Genomic DNA, 19,710 nt, shown 5'->3' on the forward strand with positions numbered 1-19,710 from the left:
TTATAAGACACTGTCAGCAGTGCCATGAGAAAGAACCTGATGTACCATGTCACTGGGATACACCATTCATTCTAGTGACTCCTTGGTTTCTCAGGTATGTTCAGTGCTGGAGGTGCTACCGAAAGCCTATTGCAACTGATGACTTTTCTTGGTCTTTGAAAATCATATGGGTTGGGAACAGGGAGAATAATGGGAAAGTGATTACCAAATTCAGGATGACACAGACCACATCATAACATGACATAACAGAAGAGAATGGGCCTGATATTGGGCACCTAGTTCCTGGTCCCAGCGCTGCCTCTGGTTGCTGGGGTAAGTACAGCATGTCTCCTGACCTCAGGGTCTGGGTGCGCTCATCCGCAAAATAGGGTGGTGTAGCTAGTTGGTCACTGAGTCTCCTTCTAATTCTAAAATTCTAATTTCTCTCCTTGTAATGGCGATTAAAACAAAGGTACAGATTGTTCATGTCCTCTTTGAAGAATTTAAGTTCCATGAAAAATTCCAACTTCTTCCTAAATCAAAAGTGTATTTAAAACACAGCATGGAAGTAGGGGAGGGTGGGGGTAAGAGGGAGAGATCAACCAAAGGACTTGTATGCATGCATATAAGCCTAACCAATGGACACAGACAACAGGGGGGTGAGGGCATGAACGGGAGTGGGGTGGATGGGGGGCAATGGGGGGTTAAGGACACATATGTAATACCTTAATCAATAAAATAAAATTAATAATAATAAAAAAACACAGCATGGAAGACAAAAACTTCCATGTATTTCACTTTTCAAGGATTGAGGAATGACGGGAGTCACATGTCATCCAAAAAGATTTCTCAATTAGAAAACGGACATAGATTAGACAAACTATAAAATGATTAACCTTTGTGATTATGAAGGAAAAAAAAAAGAATGAGGTTTAAAGAAAAGAAAGGAAATTGGTATATTTACTTCTTCCTCATCTGAATTCTAGACTAAGGGATAATTCAAATATATTTTCCAATATGATATACTACTAGAATCCTTAATTCTGCAGTAACATGAGCGATACATTTTACAGGCTAACGAGATATTCTTGTGGGTCTCCTTTCAAATCTATTACGTTGTTCTATTGGCTCCATATGATAAATACCAATGAATTCAGTGTGTTGGGAACTGAAACTGAAATCACACAAACCCTTGGGTCCTTCATCCTTGGAGGGATGAAGGTTCCTAACCGGATCCCGGATACTGCAGTCTGTTCCTGCCCAGGTGAAATCACAGATGCAGGTGGCTTCATTACTACACACCTGTGAAGAACAAAGAACAGAGATGGGCCATTTTCACTGCGCTTTGCAGAATATACCGGTGATAAATGTAAAAGAGACATAGGCCAGGCAAACACTTTAAAAGCCATTTGGAATTTTTTAAAAGTCTCCCACAGTTTTAGGTATTAGATAAGGGAAAATCGTGCATGGGTCAAATAGTTGAGTGGTAGTTTGTCAGTTGATTACCAAAAAAAGATGAAAAGAAAAATAATTGTAATTAAATGTTAATTATTCATGTTGATATTATTACATACACCAATGTCTGACAATGTAGCTTATTTCATAAGTAGTTGTTTCTAGAACCATAGTTTAGAAACATGTATGCTAAATTTAAGGAATTAACAGATACTGGGCTCAAGAGACATAGTCAGAGATAAAGACCCTGAGACATAAATCACCAGTGCATTGCAGGGCCTCACCACGTTCAACACCAAATTCATTTGGTGGCCCTTTCCCAGCTAAAAGAGCACCCCTCCCACCTTCCCTGCCTGCCCACAGTCTTCTCTCTGTCGGCCAGGCTAAGACCCTCTGAAAGTGATTATCTCCTCTCTCATCCCCTGGGGACCAAGCAGCATGCTGGAATGGACTTGTCATTTAGATGAAATAAATAACCATCTGCAAACTAGAGGCAGAGTAGTTTAAGCCCTTATCTGCCTGTGAAATACAGTCAGAAACAGATTATTAGAGGCGATCAAATCAAACTTAAGCCTATTAGTATAAGAAGCTTTTTAATCTGAAATGTTACAACACTGTGATTATGATGAACAAGATTGGATTTGACCTTTTTTTAACAAGATGAAAAAGTGGGAAGGAGAGTAGAGAGTCAAGGGCCCTTTTAATGCATTAAATTTCATAATGCTTACAAAGCAATGACTGAATAATGAAAGGTTCTGTCCAGTGCTTTTATTCTCTTGCAGCTATTATTGAGCATTTACTATGTGCTAGGTACCTGAGCTGAGTGTTTTATGTATGATATCTCATTTATATTCACACTAGCACCCTGACAAATGAGAGCGGTTAAGTGACTTGCCCAAAGTCACTGGGATGGTAAGAAACAGAGCCAGGATTCAAACCCGGGATTCTTTCTCGCCCCCAAATCCATGCTCTTGATCACTAGGCTATACCGCCTCCTTTGTGAGCCTATGATTCAAGCAAACCTGAAACCATACATAATTGTTGGGCATATGCTTCTTAGGCCTTTCTATCTTGTTTGATTCTACATCACCTGCGTGGCTACCTATAGTTTGGATTCTTTTTACCTTCATTCCAGCATCTTCCTTTTATATTATTTCTCTCAGTTCCTTTATGTTTCTTTTATCCATTTCTGAGGTCTGCATAAATTTTGAAATACTTTTCTTCTACTAAGCCGAATTTAAATAATTGTTAAGATTCGTTTTAGATATTCAGCTTAGGTTTGCCAGGTGTGTCTGCCCAAACACTTTGTCCACAGAATTAAAGATATATGCAGGTAGAGGGAGCATCTGCTCTCTGACTGGCAATGATGCAAACATAACCGTAGAACTGTAAACCTGTGGATTATATCAGTGGATCAGTGATCCAACCTTTAGTCTGGTATGACCTTGCACACATAGATAGCCAGCATGCATGCTGAGTAACTGGAAGGGACTTACTGAAAGGGTTTAACTTATTTCAAATGGTAATCACAAAGTAATCACATTGGGTCTTTACAGAAAATCTTATACATTTTTATCCAGCTCCTTAGACGTTAGACTGTATCTAGAGAATGTGGTGAAGAAAAATAGCCAGTGATAAAAGAAACAATAAAATACACCATATCAATGCATACGGTGTTATTGTTAGCAGACAAGTGCACTAAGAAAATAATCAGCTGAAACCAGTTTGGCTCAGTGGATAGAGTGTCAGCCTGCGGACTGAAAGGTCCCAGGTTCGATTCCGGTCAAGGGACATGTACCTTGGTTGCGGGCACATCCCCAGTAGTGGGTGTGCAGAAGGCAGCTGATTGATGTTTCTCTCTCATCGATGTTTCTAACTCTCTATCTCTCTCCCTTCTTCTCTGTGGAAAATCAATAAAATATATTTTTAAAAAAAGAAAGAAAATAATCATAGCCCAGCTGGTGTGGCTCAGTGGGTGAGCATTGAACCATGAACCAGGAGGTCACAGTTCGATTCCCAGTCAGGCTCGTTGCCCAGTAGAGGATATGCTGGCGGTAGCCAACTGATGAAGTTTCTCTCTCATTGATGTTTCTATCTTTCTATCCCTCTCTCCTCCTCTCCCTGAAGTCAATAAAAAAAAAAAAATACAGTATTTTTCAAAAAAAGAAAAGAATCATAGTCAATGCATAGATATTGGCAACAGCCTCAGAGGGAGAGTGGCTGCACTGGAAATCTAACCACTGTGAACTTTTAGGATGCCAGATAATGAAAGTTTGAACTGGAACACTGATGCCTACTTACCCCATGGCCTGAGCAGACTTTACCCTTGGAATCGAGTGGGCAGCTGCTCATATTCAGGGCCTGAATCTGTAGGCACTTCCGATCTAAGCACATCATAGATGGGCCACATGGCGTTCCATCTTCCACGTAGCCCACATCTGTATCGTCATCTAAAACCACATGAGCACCACTGGAAGGAGAAAGATATTCATACAGTCATTAGCACCACACTTGGAAATACAACTTCAATATGAATGAGCCTCGCTCTTCATGACGCTGAAGAGGCTGTGATTGGACATGGATTTCTCCTAGCATTTCTCCACTTTTCCTTTCCTCCTTCCCCCACCTCTCCTTAATCAAAGAGCATGATGAAGAAAACTACCTTTCCTTATCACTATTATACCACACGTCACAGGAATAAATAAGTCAAGTGTATTCTAAACCTTCACTTGTTTTCAAGACCAACGTTGAGACAAGGGGAGTGGATAAGAGAGGTAATCTTATCATTAGCTCTCCAAGGCTTTCAGATGGGTCACAATACAAAAAGGCAGAAGTTGAGCAAAAATAGCAAAATGAAAACCATTTTGGAAATTATTATTACTTTAGAGGATTGGATTGTTCATGTTTGAAAAAGTAAACTGGTTCCTCTCTATTAATATTTACTACTAAAATTTTAAAGTTAGAAACAAGTTGAATTTAAATAATAGTCAATGCTATAATTACTAATAGAGTACCTTGCTGAATAGTTTACAAATATACCAACTTAAAATATAACAACATAATTTAACAAGGCTGTTATATCTAGAGACATGTGAAAACTTACAGATTCAAAGGAAGCTTGTGTGCATCAAACTATATTTGAAGACAACAAACTTATTCCAGGAAGGATTTGCTGTCTAAGATCCTGTTAGAATTGCCTTCAGAGCCATTTAAAAGACAGAAAAACAGCAATCATTTGCTCAAGACAGCATTGTGCAATTTGGTTACCCATCTATTTATTAAATTTTGTTCAAAAATTTTTGGGTTGTTTCCTGATCTTATATATTCACTCACATAAGTTGAAGGTCTGCCCCTCTGGGGATACTAAGGATAAAAATTTGCAGATGCTGAAGGCAATTCTGTAGGGGGGATCCCAAAAGTGTTTTAAGCAACCCTTTCAGTACTATTTGAATGAGAGCACAGCATCTTAGAATTATGACTACTTTGAAGGGACAAGGATTATTTGGAATATAATATGACTCCCTGGCTTTAAAAATAATCCTCATATTTTCTGTGTCTTGTGCTCATAGGTAATTGGATATAAAACATTTGTCTCTAGCTATAAATAATATTTTAATAAATATTTTCTCTAAATGATTAAGTATTTATTAAACCATCTTCTAAATCAGACATGTCTGAATGAAGTAAAGCTTAAAATTTTTTTGGTCATAAAAAATAAAACACACATAGTGTTCAAATAGTGACATATTCCAATGCTTAAAGCTTTAATCGTGGGTCAAAATAGATAACATAATTCTACCCTTCAGATTATAATTACAAAGAATGTCTCCTACTAATAACTGGTACAATTTTTAAACAAATGTAATTTGCAAATCTAGATAAAACTTTGTTTTTAAATGACTCTTAACATGAAAGGTGATAATAAAAATCTCAATCAACATTCCTCTTGTAAGAAATGGAAAAAGGTCCTTTGGTTTTTCTAAATTTGTAATTCTCATGATTCTTTAGGTTTTTCCAATATTTAATATGTTACCTGCAGTCAATCACCCGGCCTTGATGATAGAAGGAAGTTGGGATGATCTCTCCCTGAAGTTGACCAATACGTGGAGCTCGGGTAAGGTTGGTACAGAGTAGAAATCCACAGAACACATCACTAAACAGGTTAAAATTTTTTAAAAAAGAATAAGACAAGAGGAATCATGCTCAAAAAAATCAAAACTATTCAGTCCATATATATTCAAAATATGAAAATATTATCTTTCTTTCTAAACAAAAACACTCAATCAGATATTGTTGGTTGCCTATGACGCCCCTCCTTCCTAACTAGCAGGATCACAATTTTGTCTGGGGGAAGCAAAGTGCTCAGCCCTGAAAGATGTCGTGACTGGCATCTAAGCTGGCCATGCCCTTCCACTTCCTGTACCCTCTTTCCTAGCCATCCCTCCTTCTTTTCCTCCTAGAGCTAAAAGTGGCCCCTGGGTGTTGAGAAGTGAGAAAAAGCTGGCTAGGAAGCTGCTGGGAAAATTTGCTTTCTGGATGAAAGGTTATTGCCTGACAGGAGGATCCTGCTTCCTGCCTTTGAATGTGGAGCCTCTACATCTAACTTGCAATTATTAAGTTCACAAGCATAAGGGTCCAAACGCAACATGCAATGGATTACAGAGCAGAGGGGCAGAATCATCTGGGTCCTTAGTGACATTATTAAATGACTCACCCATCATGATGGCATCTACCTGTAGCCTATTTAAGTAAACAATACATTTCTTTTTTAAAAAAAAAAAGGGGGGGGGGGACTAAGAATAGAAGTAACATTTCACCAAAAAAAAAAAAAAAAGGAAATCCATTGTCTAAAATATGCATGAAAATGTACTAAATTCCATCTGTAATCAGGGAAATGCAAATTAAAACCACAACCATAGAGCAGTTCACACCCACCAGAACAGATAAAAGTGAAAAGCCTGTAACACCAAGCACTGGTGAGAGTGTTGTTCCAAATTCTCACGGCTGGTAGGGTTTACTAGTACAACCACTTAAAAGGAAAACAGTGTGACGCCACTTGGTGGCACTGAAAATATACACCCATGGTTCTGTAATTTTTCTTCTAGGTACGAGACTCAGATCAATGTGTCCAAATGTGTACCAAGTTACATGTCAAGAATGTTCGCAGCAGCATGGCTCCTAATAGCCAAAACATGGAAACATCGAAATGGCCACCAACGTAGAATGGAGGGGTAAACGGTGGTATATTACTAGGAATATGAATGGAAGTCAAACAAATAAACAAAAAAATGAACTTAAGCCAAATACAAAATAACACAGAAATTATGATTCCTTTTCTATAAAGTTACCAAAACTGTTGGCAAACTACATCATTTAGAGATGAAAAGTTAGGCAGTAAAACTCTAAAGAAAAGCAAAAAAAAAAAAAAAAGAGACTGCCATAAAGTCAAAATGAGGGGAAGATAATTTTCTGGGATGCTTCAATGTTCTATATCTTCATCCAGGTAGAGGTTACATGGGAGGTCACTCCCTAATTATTTGATAGAATGTATATTTGTATATTATTCATTTTCCTGTTTATCTGTTATATTTCACAATTGTTAAAAGTTTCAGAAAACCCATTTTCTTTAACTCAGTGGTGGTTGGATATTCTGTTACCAGATATTCAAAAGCTGTATTTTATAATGGTCTAATCCAATACCTCCAAAACTTTTTGAAGACACAGAGAAATGATCAGATCTGTGTATGACAATGAGTTAATGAATAAACCTGATCTAATCTAGAGGTTTCCCACCCCATGGACTTTGACAACTTTGGGTCCCACTTTTCCTCCTCCCTGGCACCTCAAGGGCTGAACACTGTACATAATCTGTACCCTACTCGTGAGACATCCAGTGGGAAGCTCTGTTCTATATCTTGGGTTAATTTTTAAGAAATTATCATCAAAGATTTGTTGTCTTGTAAAGCCTGATCCATCACCAAAAACTAAATGGAATTGCAAAATTTTGTAAAGTTCCACATAGAAACCATAAACTAGAGAAATAAAAACTTCCATTAAATCCTTGCTCTGCTTCAAAACTGGGGGAAGAATCCTCATTGTTATGGAAGGAAAACAGAGGATCTTTGGCCTATAACCTAAAGGTCCCATAGATCCAAGTCACTGAGTTAATAATTAAATCACAATATTTACTTTCCTCAACTAATCAAAGGGAAAATATCACTGATGGGCTCTGAAAATATCTCATTTCCTCAGTAAAGATGCCTCCAGTATGCCCTAAATAGTCGCTTTTCAGAAGGGAATAAAAACTTCTGATACAGACATTAGATCTTCAATTAAATCAAATGGTACTATACTCGTGACATGATCAACAATACGTTATTTTACTTTGAATGGTCCCCAAAATATAAAAGGCCTACATATGTTGCTTATAGAACTCTGTATATACTAATATTAATTTGTAATCCCTTGGCAATGTATCTCTTCAAAACAAGCATCAAGTAAAATAAAGTATATGAGAAATATTCTGAATTTTACAGAAATGATGTGAGTCTGTGCATAGAAAGGTCAGTCCGTGGCCATCTGCTTCTAGATATCCCAACGTATTTTTATATGCATTCTTTAAAATTTGAAATAACGGAACATTATAAAAAATCAGTGACATTTATTTTGTGCCATTTCACATTTGAACCAGGCCTTTCCATCCGCTCATCAGGCCCCAAAGCTGAGCACTCACTGTTTGCTGCACTGAATCCATCGGTCTCCATCCTTCCCACAGTTTCCCTTCTCCGTGCCTTCTGTGTTCAGCTTTTCATAGCAGAACTTGTCAGACCCTGAAGCCTCTTTTGGAGATGAGCAAGAGAAGATTCATTTTAGTTCTCTTTGTTATCTATAACCAGTTGTGTGCTGGTAAACGTTCGACAACTGATTCTCCAAAAAAATTAAAATGATAAAATGATTCTCATTTGTAGCATTTACCAGTTCCCATGGTGTAAATACCATTATGTAAATTTCCATGGTGTGCCACATGGCTAACTTCAAGGTCTCAGTGTGTTGTCAACTGGCTTCTGAAAGTCCTGACATTTTAACAGTTGGCTCTCACAAGCTAATGCAAGACAGCTCCAACACACCGCTACTTTTAACTTGAGAAACAAATGTACTCCCAATTCTTGCTGGCAGGTTTGAGGGGAGGAAGTAGGAATGATCATCAGCAGTAATTAGTGAAGTGACACATAGAAAACATATAAACACACTTAGTCCTGCTTTATATTAATATTAGGAGATACCACAAAGTCTTAGCCGACTGAAATTTTACCTTGAAAATTGGATTTTAACATTTAAACCTTTTTTTTAAAAAAAAAGAAAATATGCCTCTATTACCTTTCCTGGGTCAAAACTGAAGCCCCAAAAGTAAATCTTCCAGGTAGATGGTATTTGCCAAACACTGAAAGCACTGTGCAAGGCCTCTATATTCCCCTTTTGTGTGCTTTCTGTATCTTTGGGGGTGACCAGCCTCAGCCAGCAGAGCAGACCCATTTCTCTCTCCTCTGGTCTGGCTCTCATTATGGGAAGTTCACTGGGAGGCACTGCAAATGTCAGGACGATAACACGTGTATTAAGAGGCAGGGAACGTGCCAAGAATCATGACCATGGATCCGAATCTCTATCAGTCTGCACTTTGGGCAATACCTGCATTTCTTCGCTTCACAATGACAACAGCAAATTACAGAATTTAAAAAATAAGAGCTGGAACTTTCCTGGGGTAAAAGAAGAGACAGCTAAGTTGGGGGGATAAATGTTAAATCCAAGATACAAAATAAATTATGCAAGTGGCTGGGTAACGAACGTGACCGCTACACTCAACCCGATCTTTGCATGGAGGTACTGTCCCTTCTCTTACCACCACAAGCACTGAATGGCGCTCTTGGGTTCTCACACAAGCCCCCAACTTCAGCAGGTGTTCCTGTGGTTCTGTGACTAAGATTCACAGTTCTCTTTATCTCACCATTTTCTAGACTTTTTTAAAACCTCACTCCAAGCTGTACATCTCTCTCAGCAAGGCAGGCAGAGAAGGACAATATGAAGAGAAACCTGTGTGTGAGCATCAACAGGAAAACGCAACCTACTTGTTCCCCAGATGTACTGACATTGGTTGTCCCGGGTCTTGCACTCCCCACTGTAGCAGCGACCCTGAGGACAAGAACACACACCTTATGAGGCACCCGGAGCCAGTTCTGTTTCCCCCAAAATTTTCACAGTGAAAATGAGAAGCACAAACATCTTCAGACAAGCAGAAGAATAACAGTTAAAATCTAAAACTCAGAACAGACCTCATAGTACAGCTCTTTAAATCTAATCCTCTAAAATTTAAAACTTTATGGTAAATAGCAATTGCTAAATTTCTTTGGGTGATACCAAGATGATTTTTAGCTTCTTTTGTTTGTGAATAGTTAGGTTATAACATGGCTTTGGGGAGAGGGGACCCACGTTATAACAGATTGCCATATTTTTTCAAAATAAACAGACTGGTAGTGAAGATAGTTACAACTCAATAAATTAGATTCCTAATTCTTGCCCTTAATCTGGACAATTTGTCATCAGAGGTAAATATAATACAGTTAGTATGTCATACGACACAAAGCAACTCCGGATCAGAGGACCACTGTAATAATTTACTATTGTTTGAGTTGTAATTTCCTTTCAAACTTGTATTTATTTAAAACAAGCATCTAGCAAACTAATCTTTTTAAATTTAACACTTAAAATGTATAGCCCAGCATACCTGATTTTGATTGCATGCATATCCATCTTGTTTATGAAGATTTGGTGGGCACTGAAAAATATAATCTTTTTAGTTAATGCTCATCATGTTAAGTTCCTTCAGGTTATGTGCACAATATGTAAAAACACACACAAAAATAAATCAAGCATGGTGAACATATAATTGGAAATGCTTTAAAAAATATGACTAACTCCTTAAGTAGATTATCCAAATTAATTCTCCCATTATTGGTAAAAATAAATAAATGAGGTCCACGCAGTGGGTGCTTTTTTGTTTCTCTGTTTTCCACGAAGTAGGCTAGAATAATAACTTACATTCACTTGCCTGCAGAGTGAAAAGTGGAAGGGATTAAAATGGACAATGACAGGATATGAGTCATCTTGTGATGTAGGAGTGGACACATTCAGGAACTAATTTACAGACTGGCTCAGCTCTGTGAAAAATGTCAAATCTATATCTGACACCCACGACGCTCACCTCGAGGCCACATTATTAAAAAAGAAAAAAAATAACCTGCCTTTCAGCTCAGTGTAAGTGACGAATCTCCATTACATTTCTGACCTCTTGAACCACAGCCCTGTTACTAGAACAATCCTGATGTGATGGAAATTTCTTTTTTCAGGTCTATCTATCAAATAATTATTTTAAAGTACACTTCATTTTTCACCCCAAATTACCCTGAATACATTAAGTTGAAGTGTTTACCACATGTAAGAGAGATAAAAAAAATTCAATTCAAAGTCTCCACCACAGTGTTCAAAGCAAATATGAAAAGGAAAAAAAAAATACACAGGTGTGGCAAGTCAGTAAGAAACACAGCAGTATGCACCAAGACCTCCCTTGGTTTTCTATCACCTCCTCAGTAAAGGACAGTCGCACTCTTTCAATTATTCAGGCCTCAAATAATTGGAGGCATCCTCTACCTCTCTTTTTCTAGTCCGTCAAAAAAATCCCAATAGCCCACCCTTCAAAATGTCATTACTGCCTGACCACTTTTCTCCATCTCCACTGGAAACGCCTGGTCCAACCCTTCACCACCTCTCACTTGGATTATGCAACAGTCTCCAGCCAATTCCCCTGCTTCCACCCTCCTCGCCTTGTAGTCTATCCAGCTACCAGAGTGTCCCTTTAAAAAACATGAACCAGACCGTGCCACCTCTCTGCTCAGTGGCTTCCCAACTTCCTCACGGCTTTCCAAGTTCAGCACGATCTGCTCCAATGCTGCCCCGACCCCATCCTCTCCCTGACCTCATTCCTACGCTCTGCCATGACTGATCTGACTGCACGTGAAGGTGCCGGGCATCCTGCCACCCTGTGGCCTTTGCCCTGGCTCTTCCTTCCATTGCCCACCCACCCACGCCCCCGATTTCTGCATGGCTTGCTCCTTTGTCTTCTTTAGGGCTTTGCTCAAGTATCAGCATTTCAGAGAAGCCTTCCCTGACCATGCTCTTCAGAACCATAGCCCCTCCCAGGCTGGCCTTCTCTGCTCCCCATTCCCTCCTTTGTTTTGTTTTTCTTCTCCATCGTACTTATTAGCAACTGACTATTCATATACAGCAGGTCCTCGAATAACATCATTTTGTTATAACATTGATGAGAACGAAAAATAAAAACGGATTCCCAGGCAGGGCCACTGTCTGTGTGGAGTTAGCAGGGTCTGCCCGTGTCTGCAGGAGTTTTCTCCAGGGACACCGGTTTCTTCCCACATCCCAAAGATGTGCACATGGGTGATTGGCCTAAGTGTCCCAGTGTGAGTGAGCGTGGGTGGGTGTGAGTGCGCCCCGCATGGGAGGGTGTCCTGCCCAGAAGAGTTCCCGCTTTGCACAACCAGGGTTGGGACAGGCTCCAGGCAACCATGACCGTGAACTGCAATAAGTGGGTTGAAAAAGAATGATCTTACTTATTTTTGTTCATCCTTCTTAAATATCTGTATGGCTCACATTTATTTTAATGTTTAATATAAGAAGTGTTGTGGGTCCTTAAAAGTTTGGTGATGTCTCTGTGACAAGAAAAGGCCCATAGGAACTTAGCTCTTGTTCATATCAATTAGCCTCTGGTAAACTTGGTTGTTAGACGTCCTTACACTTAAAATAACAATTTCCAAGAACCTATCGACGATGTTAGGTGAGGACCTACTGTATTTTACTTATTTGTATGTCTATTGTCCTATCCTAATGAGAGCTCCATGCAGACACGGATTTTGTGTTTTATTCCCTGCTGCCTCCCCTGGTGCCTAGAACAAAACTGGGCTCAATTATTATTGAGTAGATGCTCAATCACTATTGGCTGACTGGGAAAATAAATAGAACAGCCATACAGATACAATTAAGTTATTCTATTCTGTACATATCAAGCTGTTTGTCAAGTTCACTACAGAAAGCTAACAGAACTAATTTAGAATTGCTAAGAAGCAGTAACTTACTAAGGAACACGTTGAGATCAAGTGGTTGGATTCTACATCTTTCTACAGATTATCTGACTCTTATATAAGCTTTTATTCACCACAGCTTTTCATTCAACCTGATGGTGACTATTCAAAGGATATAATTACCAGCCCAAAACCTGGCATACTGGGCCAACTACACAAAAATCAGAGATCCCTGTGGTCTCTTTCGTTCATCCAAATCCACTCAAAACACAGCTATTATCGTATTAATCAACTAACATTAATTATTCACTTACTTCAAGACAAATACAACCACGCTGAGCAAAAATGAAAAAGAAATGCCGCTACCATAATAGGCACATCAGGGTCTAAAATTAATTTGTCATATTTGTGATGTTTCAATAGGAAAGAACTCACAGAATTCTTTACTAATGAAAAAAAAATGCTTTACTTCACCTAATTATAAGCTGTCATAGCTACATGCAAGAAGATTTCCAATCAATTTATGTTCAGTTTAAGCTAATAAAAAGCCAGTTGCTTATCGTTGAAACATTTAACAAGGGAAATTATGGACTGTTTTATGGTCTCTGGAGACATTTAAAGCAGAAGAACCATAAATCTGTGTACCTTATGCTGCCCATGCAGTAATACGCCTTTGGTATAGTTTGGTCTCCAAAAGCCATGCCAGTCCCCACCTTTATGCTGTACAAGAGGGTTCACTTGAGGCAGACTTCAACAGTGCAAATAGCAGTTAAATGGGCTTACTTTAAATTGTGTTCTACTACCCCTTTAGATGGCATATTTCATGGTGCTAACAAAAAAACATTTCCCACATCTTCCTAAAACATATTTGTCATATCAGCCAGTATTGTTTGCCAAGGAGTTCTCTCAGTATTGTTTATTCTGTTATAAATTGTGAACTTAAAAAGCAGCTCAGGCCTTGGCTGGGTGCTCAGTTGGTTGGAACATCATTCTGATACACCAAGGTTGAGGACTTGACCCCCAGTCAGATACAAGAATCAACCAATGAATGCATAAGTAAGTAGAATAACAAATCGGTCTTTCTTTCTCTTCCTTTCTCTCTCTCTAAACTCAATAAATAAATAAAAATAAAAGTAGCTCAAAGGTATCAGTTAATGCTAATATCAAAATTAAGCAAAAACATACTATGAGATAAAAGAGATAAAGTCATAATGTTGCCAATAATACTCATTCTCAGAGATGCAGAAATTCTCAGAGGTCACAATTTCTTAATCATTATTAATATCAATTAAATTTAAAGTTTGCTGCCTCCTACAAAGCCCAAGAATTTGAGGGCATTTAACTCCTTTCCCGCCAATGATCTATTTCAGGTTCATTCAGATCATATAAAGAAATTACTCCTAACAGAACATGTTATTCTAATATGCCACTGAGAAATTAACAGTACAGTTTTTACCTTAGATAAATGAGATTAAAAATCACATTTAAAAAAAATTTAGACAATAAAATATTCAGTTGAACACAGAGCTCTTATTATAAAAGCCTTATTTCTGATAAATTATATGGCAATTCAGGAGTTAAAGGTTGAAATGGAAAAAACATACTTCTAAAAGAGCTGAATACACAGACCAAAAACAATATATGATGGGTATAAAAATAGTATTATCCTACAAAACTAAAAATATAACTCAGTGAAACAGTAATTCAGGAATGTCAGTATACTTGTCATGAAACAGAGTCCACAATTCTTATATTTTGCCACTATATTGTAAGAAAATTCCAAAGAATCCAATTTACATATTTAAATATAAGAAAGAGATACGGCCCGGCCAGCCTGGCTCAGTGGTTGAGCGTTGATCTATGAACCAGGAGGTTACGGTTCAATTCCAGGTCAGAGCATATGCCTGGGTTTGGGGCTTGATCCCCAGTGTGGGGCATGCAGGAGGCAGCCAAACAATGTTTCTCTCTCATCATTGATGTTTCTATCTCTCTGTCCCTCTCCCTTCCTCTCTGAAATCAATAAAAATATATAAGGGGAAAAAAAGAGATGCACAGAAAAATCATAAAAGAACAGCCTGAACACATTTCAAGTGTACCATATCCTTACAAGGGTCCACTTGGATGGAGTCTCATGATATACACTGAGTGGCCAGATTATTATGATCTCCGAACACATAATAATCTGGCCACTCAGTGTGTGTGTGTGTGTGTGTGTGTGTGTGTGTGTGTATACACACACACACACACACACACACATATATATATATTCATATATACACACATATATATGTATATATTAGAGGCCCTGTGCATGAATTCATGCATGGGTGGGGTCTGGCCGGCCTAGCCAGGGGGAGGGGACATGGGAGATTGGCCGGCCTGCCTGCTGGTCGAACTCCTGGTCGAGGGGACAATTTGCATATTAGCCTTTTATTACATAGGATATACACTGAGTGGCCAGATTATTTACATTCAGAGATCATAATAATCTGGCCACTCAGTGTATATCAAGAACTTTCAAAGAGGTCGATTAGGAACCTTTGTTTCCCTCTCCTCCCATCCTTCCAGTGAAGGAAATTCAGTGTAACTCCAACCACTCTCTGCTCTTTATTCACTTCTTCCCCAGGAGGTAGAGTGGTTGACTGCTTGATAAACTTGGGAGGAATAATTGGGTATTCTGGCTCAGTTCTGCCATTCTCTCTTGCCTACTCACATAAATCATACTCTCTCTACATGACATGCAAGGCAAGGCCAGGCTCTGCAGGGAGAGGCCACTCCAGACCCAATTTTGTCAATTACCTGTTCTACAGCCTGAACCTGGGATCTATAAAGAGGCCCATTTAGCCTCACACTAAGCTATGACTTTTATCTTGGCCATTTTCAATTATAAAAATGATATTCTGGCCTGCATCTGTACTCTATTTATTGGTAGCTCCTTGGATAACACAAAACCTGGCAATAGGTAACTCTACTCCTAGAAACTTACCCTAATTAGCTAACTCCCAACAAGAAAACAGTCTTAAAAATGCATAAAGGTATTCACTGTCATATTAATTCTAATTCTAAAAAGTTGCCAAAAATCTAAATATCCACCACTGGATACAGAAACCAACTAATACACATGACAGACTCTCATGCAATCGTAAAAAAGGATTTTTATGTAATAAATGTGTCATGGTATGGGGAAATGCTTTTCAGTGATGTCAGAATGAATACGAAGGTCCAGTGAAATCTAGATTTCTTACCACGTTCCTACCTGTCCTGATTCCTGGCTTCCTCTCTGAATGTTCCCACGAGTCTCCTCTCTTTCATTCCATTTCTTGAAGAAGCCAACCTCCTGTACTTGCTGCTTTCTGCCAAGCTCCTGATGAGCCGTTTCTATGTAAATGCCTACTCCTCCAAGAAAATATACCCGAGCACTCCACCTGAAACCCCACTCCATCGGTTTTTGCACATCGCCTTATTTTATGCTTAGCCCTTATCACCCTCTGGCATTTTTGTTCACTCATTTGCCTTTCTCCGCCCTGCAGAACGTAAGTTCCAGAAGAGCAAGCACTGTCCATCGGGATCCCTATCACATCCCAACTTTTACAGCAGTGCTTGCCATATAGTAGGTGCTCAAAAAATGTCCATATGAATGACAAATAAAGACTTAAAATGACATGACATAAATGTTTAAAAGCATACAAATTACATAAAGAAGGAATGTTATAAGCCAGCATTAATTATATGTTATAATAATTTTAGTGGGAGAAGATCGTGCCAAAGCACATCAGCCGTGCCACCAGACAGTTACAGAGCGGAGAGGGCAGGACTCCTGCTCCCAGTCCCACTTCACCCAGAGCAGTGCTGCTTGCTTCCTGCTTTCTATCTTAGGCTCCCACCCAAAATTTTGTTTTTTTTTTTTTTTAAAAAAAAGGGTTTTGTGGCTTAAAAATGTTTGTAAACAGTACATTAGTGCTTCATTAGTGGTTTAGATGTGGGAACCAAGAAAGAAGAATCAATTAGTTGGGTATAAACCATATAAAGGGAACTAATTATGAAAAGGAAACTTGGAAGAAAAAGAGATTCCTAGAATAAAGGCAGGCTGGAAAACTACTAGAAAACAAAACAAAAAAACAAAGGAGCCAAAGCATATGCACATATGTAATCCAAATGGAAAGCTTTAAAATGTGCATTTACAAGTAAAATGTATTACCTAAACCTCAGTTTGCCATACCTGGCCAGAGTCCCCAGTACAATACTCGGTAATATCACACCCATTCACAGCATCCCGACATTCGTATCCTCTTGGCTGGAACTGCAAATTGAAAACCAATGTTAGGAGCTAGTACTAATTAATATTTCTTAGAGTTAGCATTCTGATGTTCACCAGTAATTCTGATACTCTCACAACCATCACCAAACTCTTTGTATGAATTAGCAAGATAGCTGCAGAAGGAGGGCAATGCCCAGTTCTCACTCTTCGTAGTAAATATGAATCATTAACCAAGAGAGTAAATGTTTGGATTTCAAAACCCACTGTCTCGGAGTATTATTTTTAAAAGACAATGTAATGGCAATTATGTAAAGAAGAAACACTGGTGTGGCTAGAGACAAACGAGTGGCAAAACACTGAAATACAAATATTTAAGATTTCTCTGGAGGTGTATTTACCCACCCAAGGTTTACTAATTAACTTTATGAACTTGGATGTTAATCTTGCTTTAACTAAATATATGCAATCAAATGTCAATGGTTTCCTTCAGTAACACCAGTGAAGACCTACTGTATACAAGGCATTTGGTTGGTCTGATTGGAGATAAGTAAAAGATTAAGGAATTACCTGCAAGCAACGTATAACCTGGTAGGGCACATAAGGTGAGTATAAACTAAGCTGGAATCTTCTTGAATACCATATGTATAATACCCATTGATATTGAATAATCAAACTGTGTAATTTTATAGGTAAAAGGAATATTAGAGGTTTTTATAGGCGAGAAAGGTAAGATTTTTTTAATGACTTTTAAAAAATTAACTGGTCTCTATAGGTAGAAGCAACTATGTGTCTACACACATATAGACATACAGTCATACATGACTTCCTCATCTAGTTTTTTTTTTTTTTTTTGCCTTGATAGGGGATTTAAAAAGCCAAATGTAAAACTATGAGCACGTAGCTTTTATGCTCAGAGTCTAAAATAAAAAGACCACAGGGATTGTTCCTCTTCTATTCAACCATTTAACCTGGTTCTCATCTGCGTTAACAGGACAACTCTTAATGTTTATTTCAGAAGGCCTCCATTTTTTACTTGTATACACTGAGATATCTGGCCCATACGTCAGTGAAAAGAGAGACGGAGCTGTCAGGAAACTCACCAGACATGAGGTATTGTTGCAGCAGGGCCCATCGCTGCAGTGGGCCCCATTGGAGAGAGAGCACTTCTTACAGCACAGTCCATAGCATTCCTAGAAAAAGCACTTCGGTGAGTACGTCAGGACGCTTCCCCACTGGTCCATTCAACATGCTCTCCACGTAGGACTTACGCATAATCCAGATGAGGGGATTCATACAATAGTAAGCAAATACTTCAGGAAAGAATTAATCACTTGGACAATGACACATTCCTTCCTGCCCTGTTTCTCAACAAAGCGTGATCTTCTATGAAAGGGCTTCTCTACCACAATGTCACCTTATTCCTGAGCGGCCATCCCACCCTTGGCTAGCTCTATTACATTCTTAATACTCAATCCAGTTTTATAAAGACAAAAATAATACACAACACAGAAAGACTGTTTTGTGATTTGGTAAAACTTGTCTGGGATAACTGTGAGCTATGAATTTTTAAGAGGTAGAGAATTTGATTAGAAGGATCCATGAGGTTTTCGCAGACAGGGCCGTAAGGACATGATTAATTCTAACGCTGTGTCTGAGCTGGGATTAAGCATTGATGAGCAAGATCAGAAAGAAAGGCAGCGAGACCACAGTGAATGATATTGCAGGCGTCTCACTAATGCTATTCGTGTTTGCTCTGCGTAGGTGCTGTGCTGAAGGTAAAAAAGAACTCTTATACCTACCACATGGAAACCACAATCACATTCCTCCCCAGCTTCTACGTATCCGTTTCCACATTCTGTGGGCTCAAATAGCTGAGGGCCATTAGGGAGAGAAAGGAAAAACATTTTAATTTATCACAGAAAATCAGCACACCAATCAGGCCACATATATGGCCCTTGAATCAGCTATCCTGTGATATTCTTTTTGTGATCTGTTGCAATGGCATCTTATAAATGATGTCTGTGTGGGAAATACTGTTCACTTATTAATAACACTTATAAAACCCATGTTTTATTTTTTTAATATATTTTTATTGATTTCAGAGAGGAAGGGAGAGAGAGATAGAAACATCAATGATGAGAGAGAATCATTGATCGGCTGCCTCCTGCACACCCCCTACTGGGGATCAACCCCACAACCCGGGCACTGGGGACCCTTCAGTCTGCAGACCGAGCAAACCGGTAGGGCTAAAACCCATGTTTTAAATGGGGCAATATCTCTTGGAGGATTCTATGGTGATGGGCTCCAGAGGTGACCTCCATCATCCCAGTTACTTTTAATGGAGATAAGTTGTCAATAAGAATGGATCAATTCTCATATTTGCTAATGGAGCTAAGGTGCATTGCTAATAAGGCTCATATATCTAATTTGCTGACTTATCCCAAGCCAGCTTAGAAGACATCAAAATTGTCAAAAAGATAAAAATATTTCAGTCCAGCCAAATGTGATATATACAATCAAGTAAATACAAAGAAGTTTAGAAAAAAATGTGGCTGGAAATCCACTCCCATCATTCTCATTGAAAATAAATCCATACTGCCTGAAGCATATTAAGTACATATGCAAACATATACATGGATGTACAGAAATCTCTCGGTCCTTCCAGGAGCAATGGAAGAGTCAACTGTCTACAATAAACCACCCCCTGATGCTATGAACTTGCTCACCAGATAAACACTATTGCAGCCAATTGTGGAAGCAGTTTTTTATGGGAACCATTCCTATTTCCCTTAACCTGGGCAAGATTCCTCTGTGCATGTCCAGCACACCCCAACCCAATTCTCCGAGCCATGAGTAGGAGAGGGAGAAAGA

General features: G+C 38.8%; 1 protein-coding gene across 1 annotated transcript in view; it reads right to left on the reverse strand.

The window, feature by feature from the left end:
* Positions 1–19,710, reverse strand: part of ADAM23 (ADAM metallopeptidase domain 23) — a 147,807-nt gene that overhangs the window by 17,575 nt on the left and 110,522 nt on the right. Inside the window, exons 16-24 of the mRNA XM_008145240.3 lie at positions 18,639–18,710; positions 17,940–18,029; positions 16,801–16,881; positions 10,214–10,264; positions 9,558–9,621; positions 8,168–8,273; positions 5,468–5,587; positions 3,736–3,904; positions 1,170–1,281 (exon numbers count right to left, since the gene is read on the reverse strand). Coding sequence (XP_008143462.2) covers positions 1,170–1,281; positions 3,736–3,904; positions 5,468–5,587; positions 8,168–8,273; positions 9,558–9,621; positions 10,214–10,264; positions 16,801–16,881; positions 17,940–18,029; positions 18,639–18,710 — 865 coding nt within the window. The remainder of the gene's footprint in view (positions 1–1,169; positions 1,282–3,735; positions 3,905–5,467; positions 5,588–8,167; positions 8,274–9,557; positions 9,622–10,213; positions 10,265–16,800; positions 16,882–17,939; positions 18,030–18,638; positions 18,711–19,710) is intronic.

The sequence above is a fragment of the Eptesicus fuscus genome, chromosome 11, assembly GCF_027574615.1.
Source record: "Eptesicus fuscus isolate TK198812 chromosome 11, DD_ASM_mEF_20220401, whole genome shotgun sequence".
NCBI lineage: Eukaryota > Metazoa > Chordata > Mammalia > Chiroptera > Vespertilionidae > Eptesicus > Eptesicus fuscus.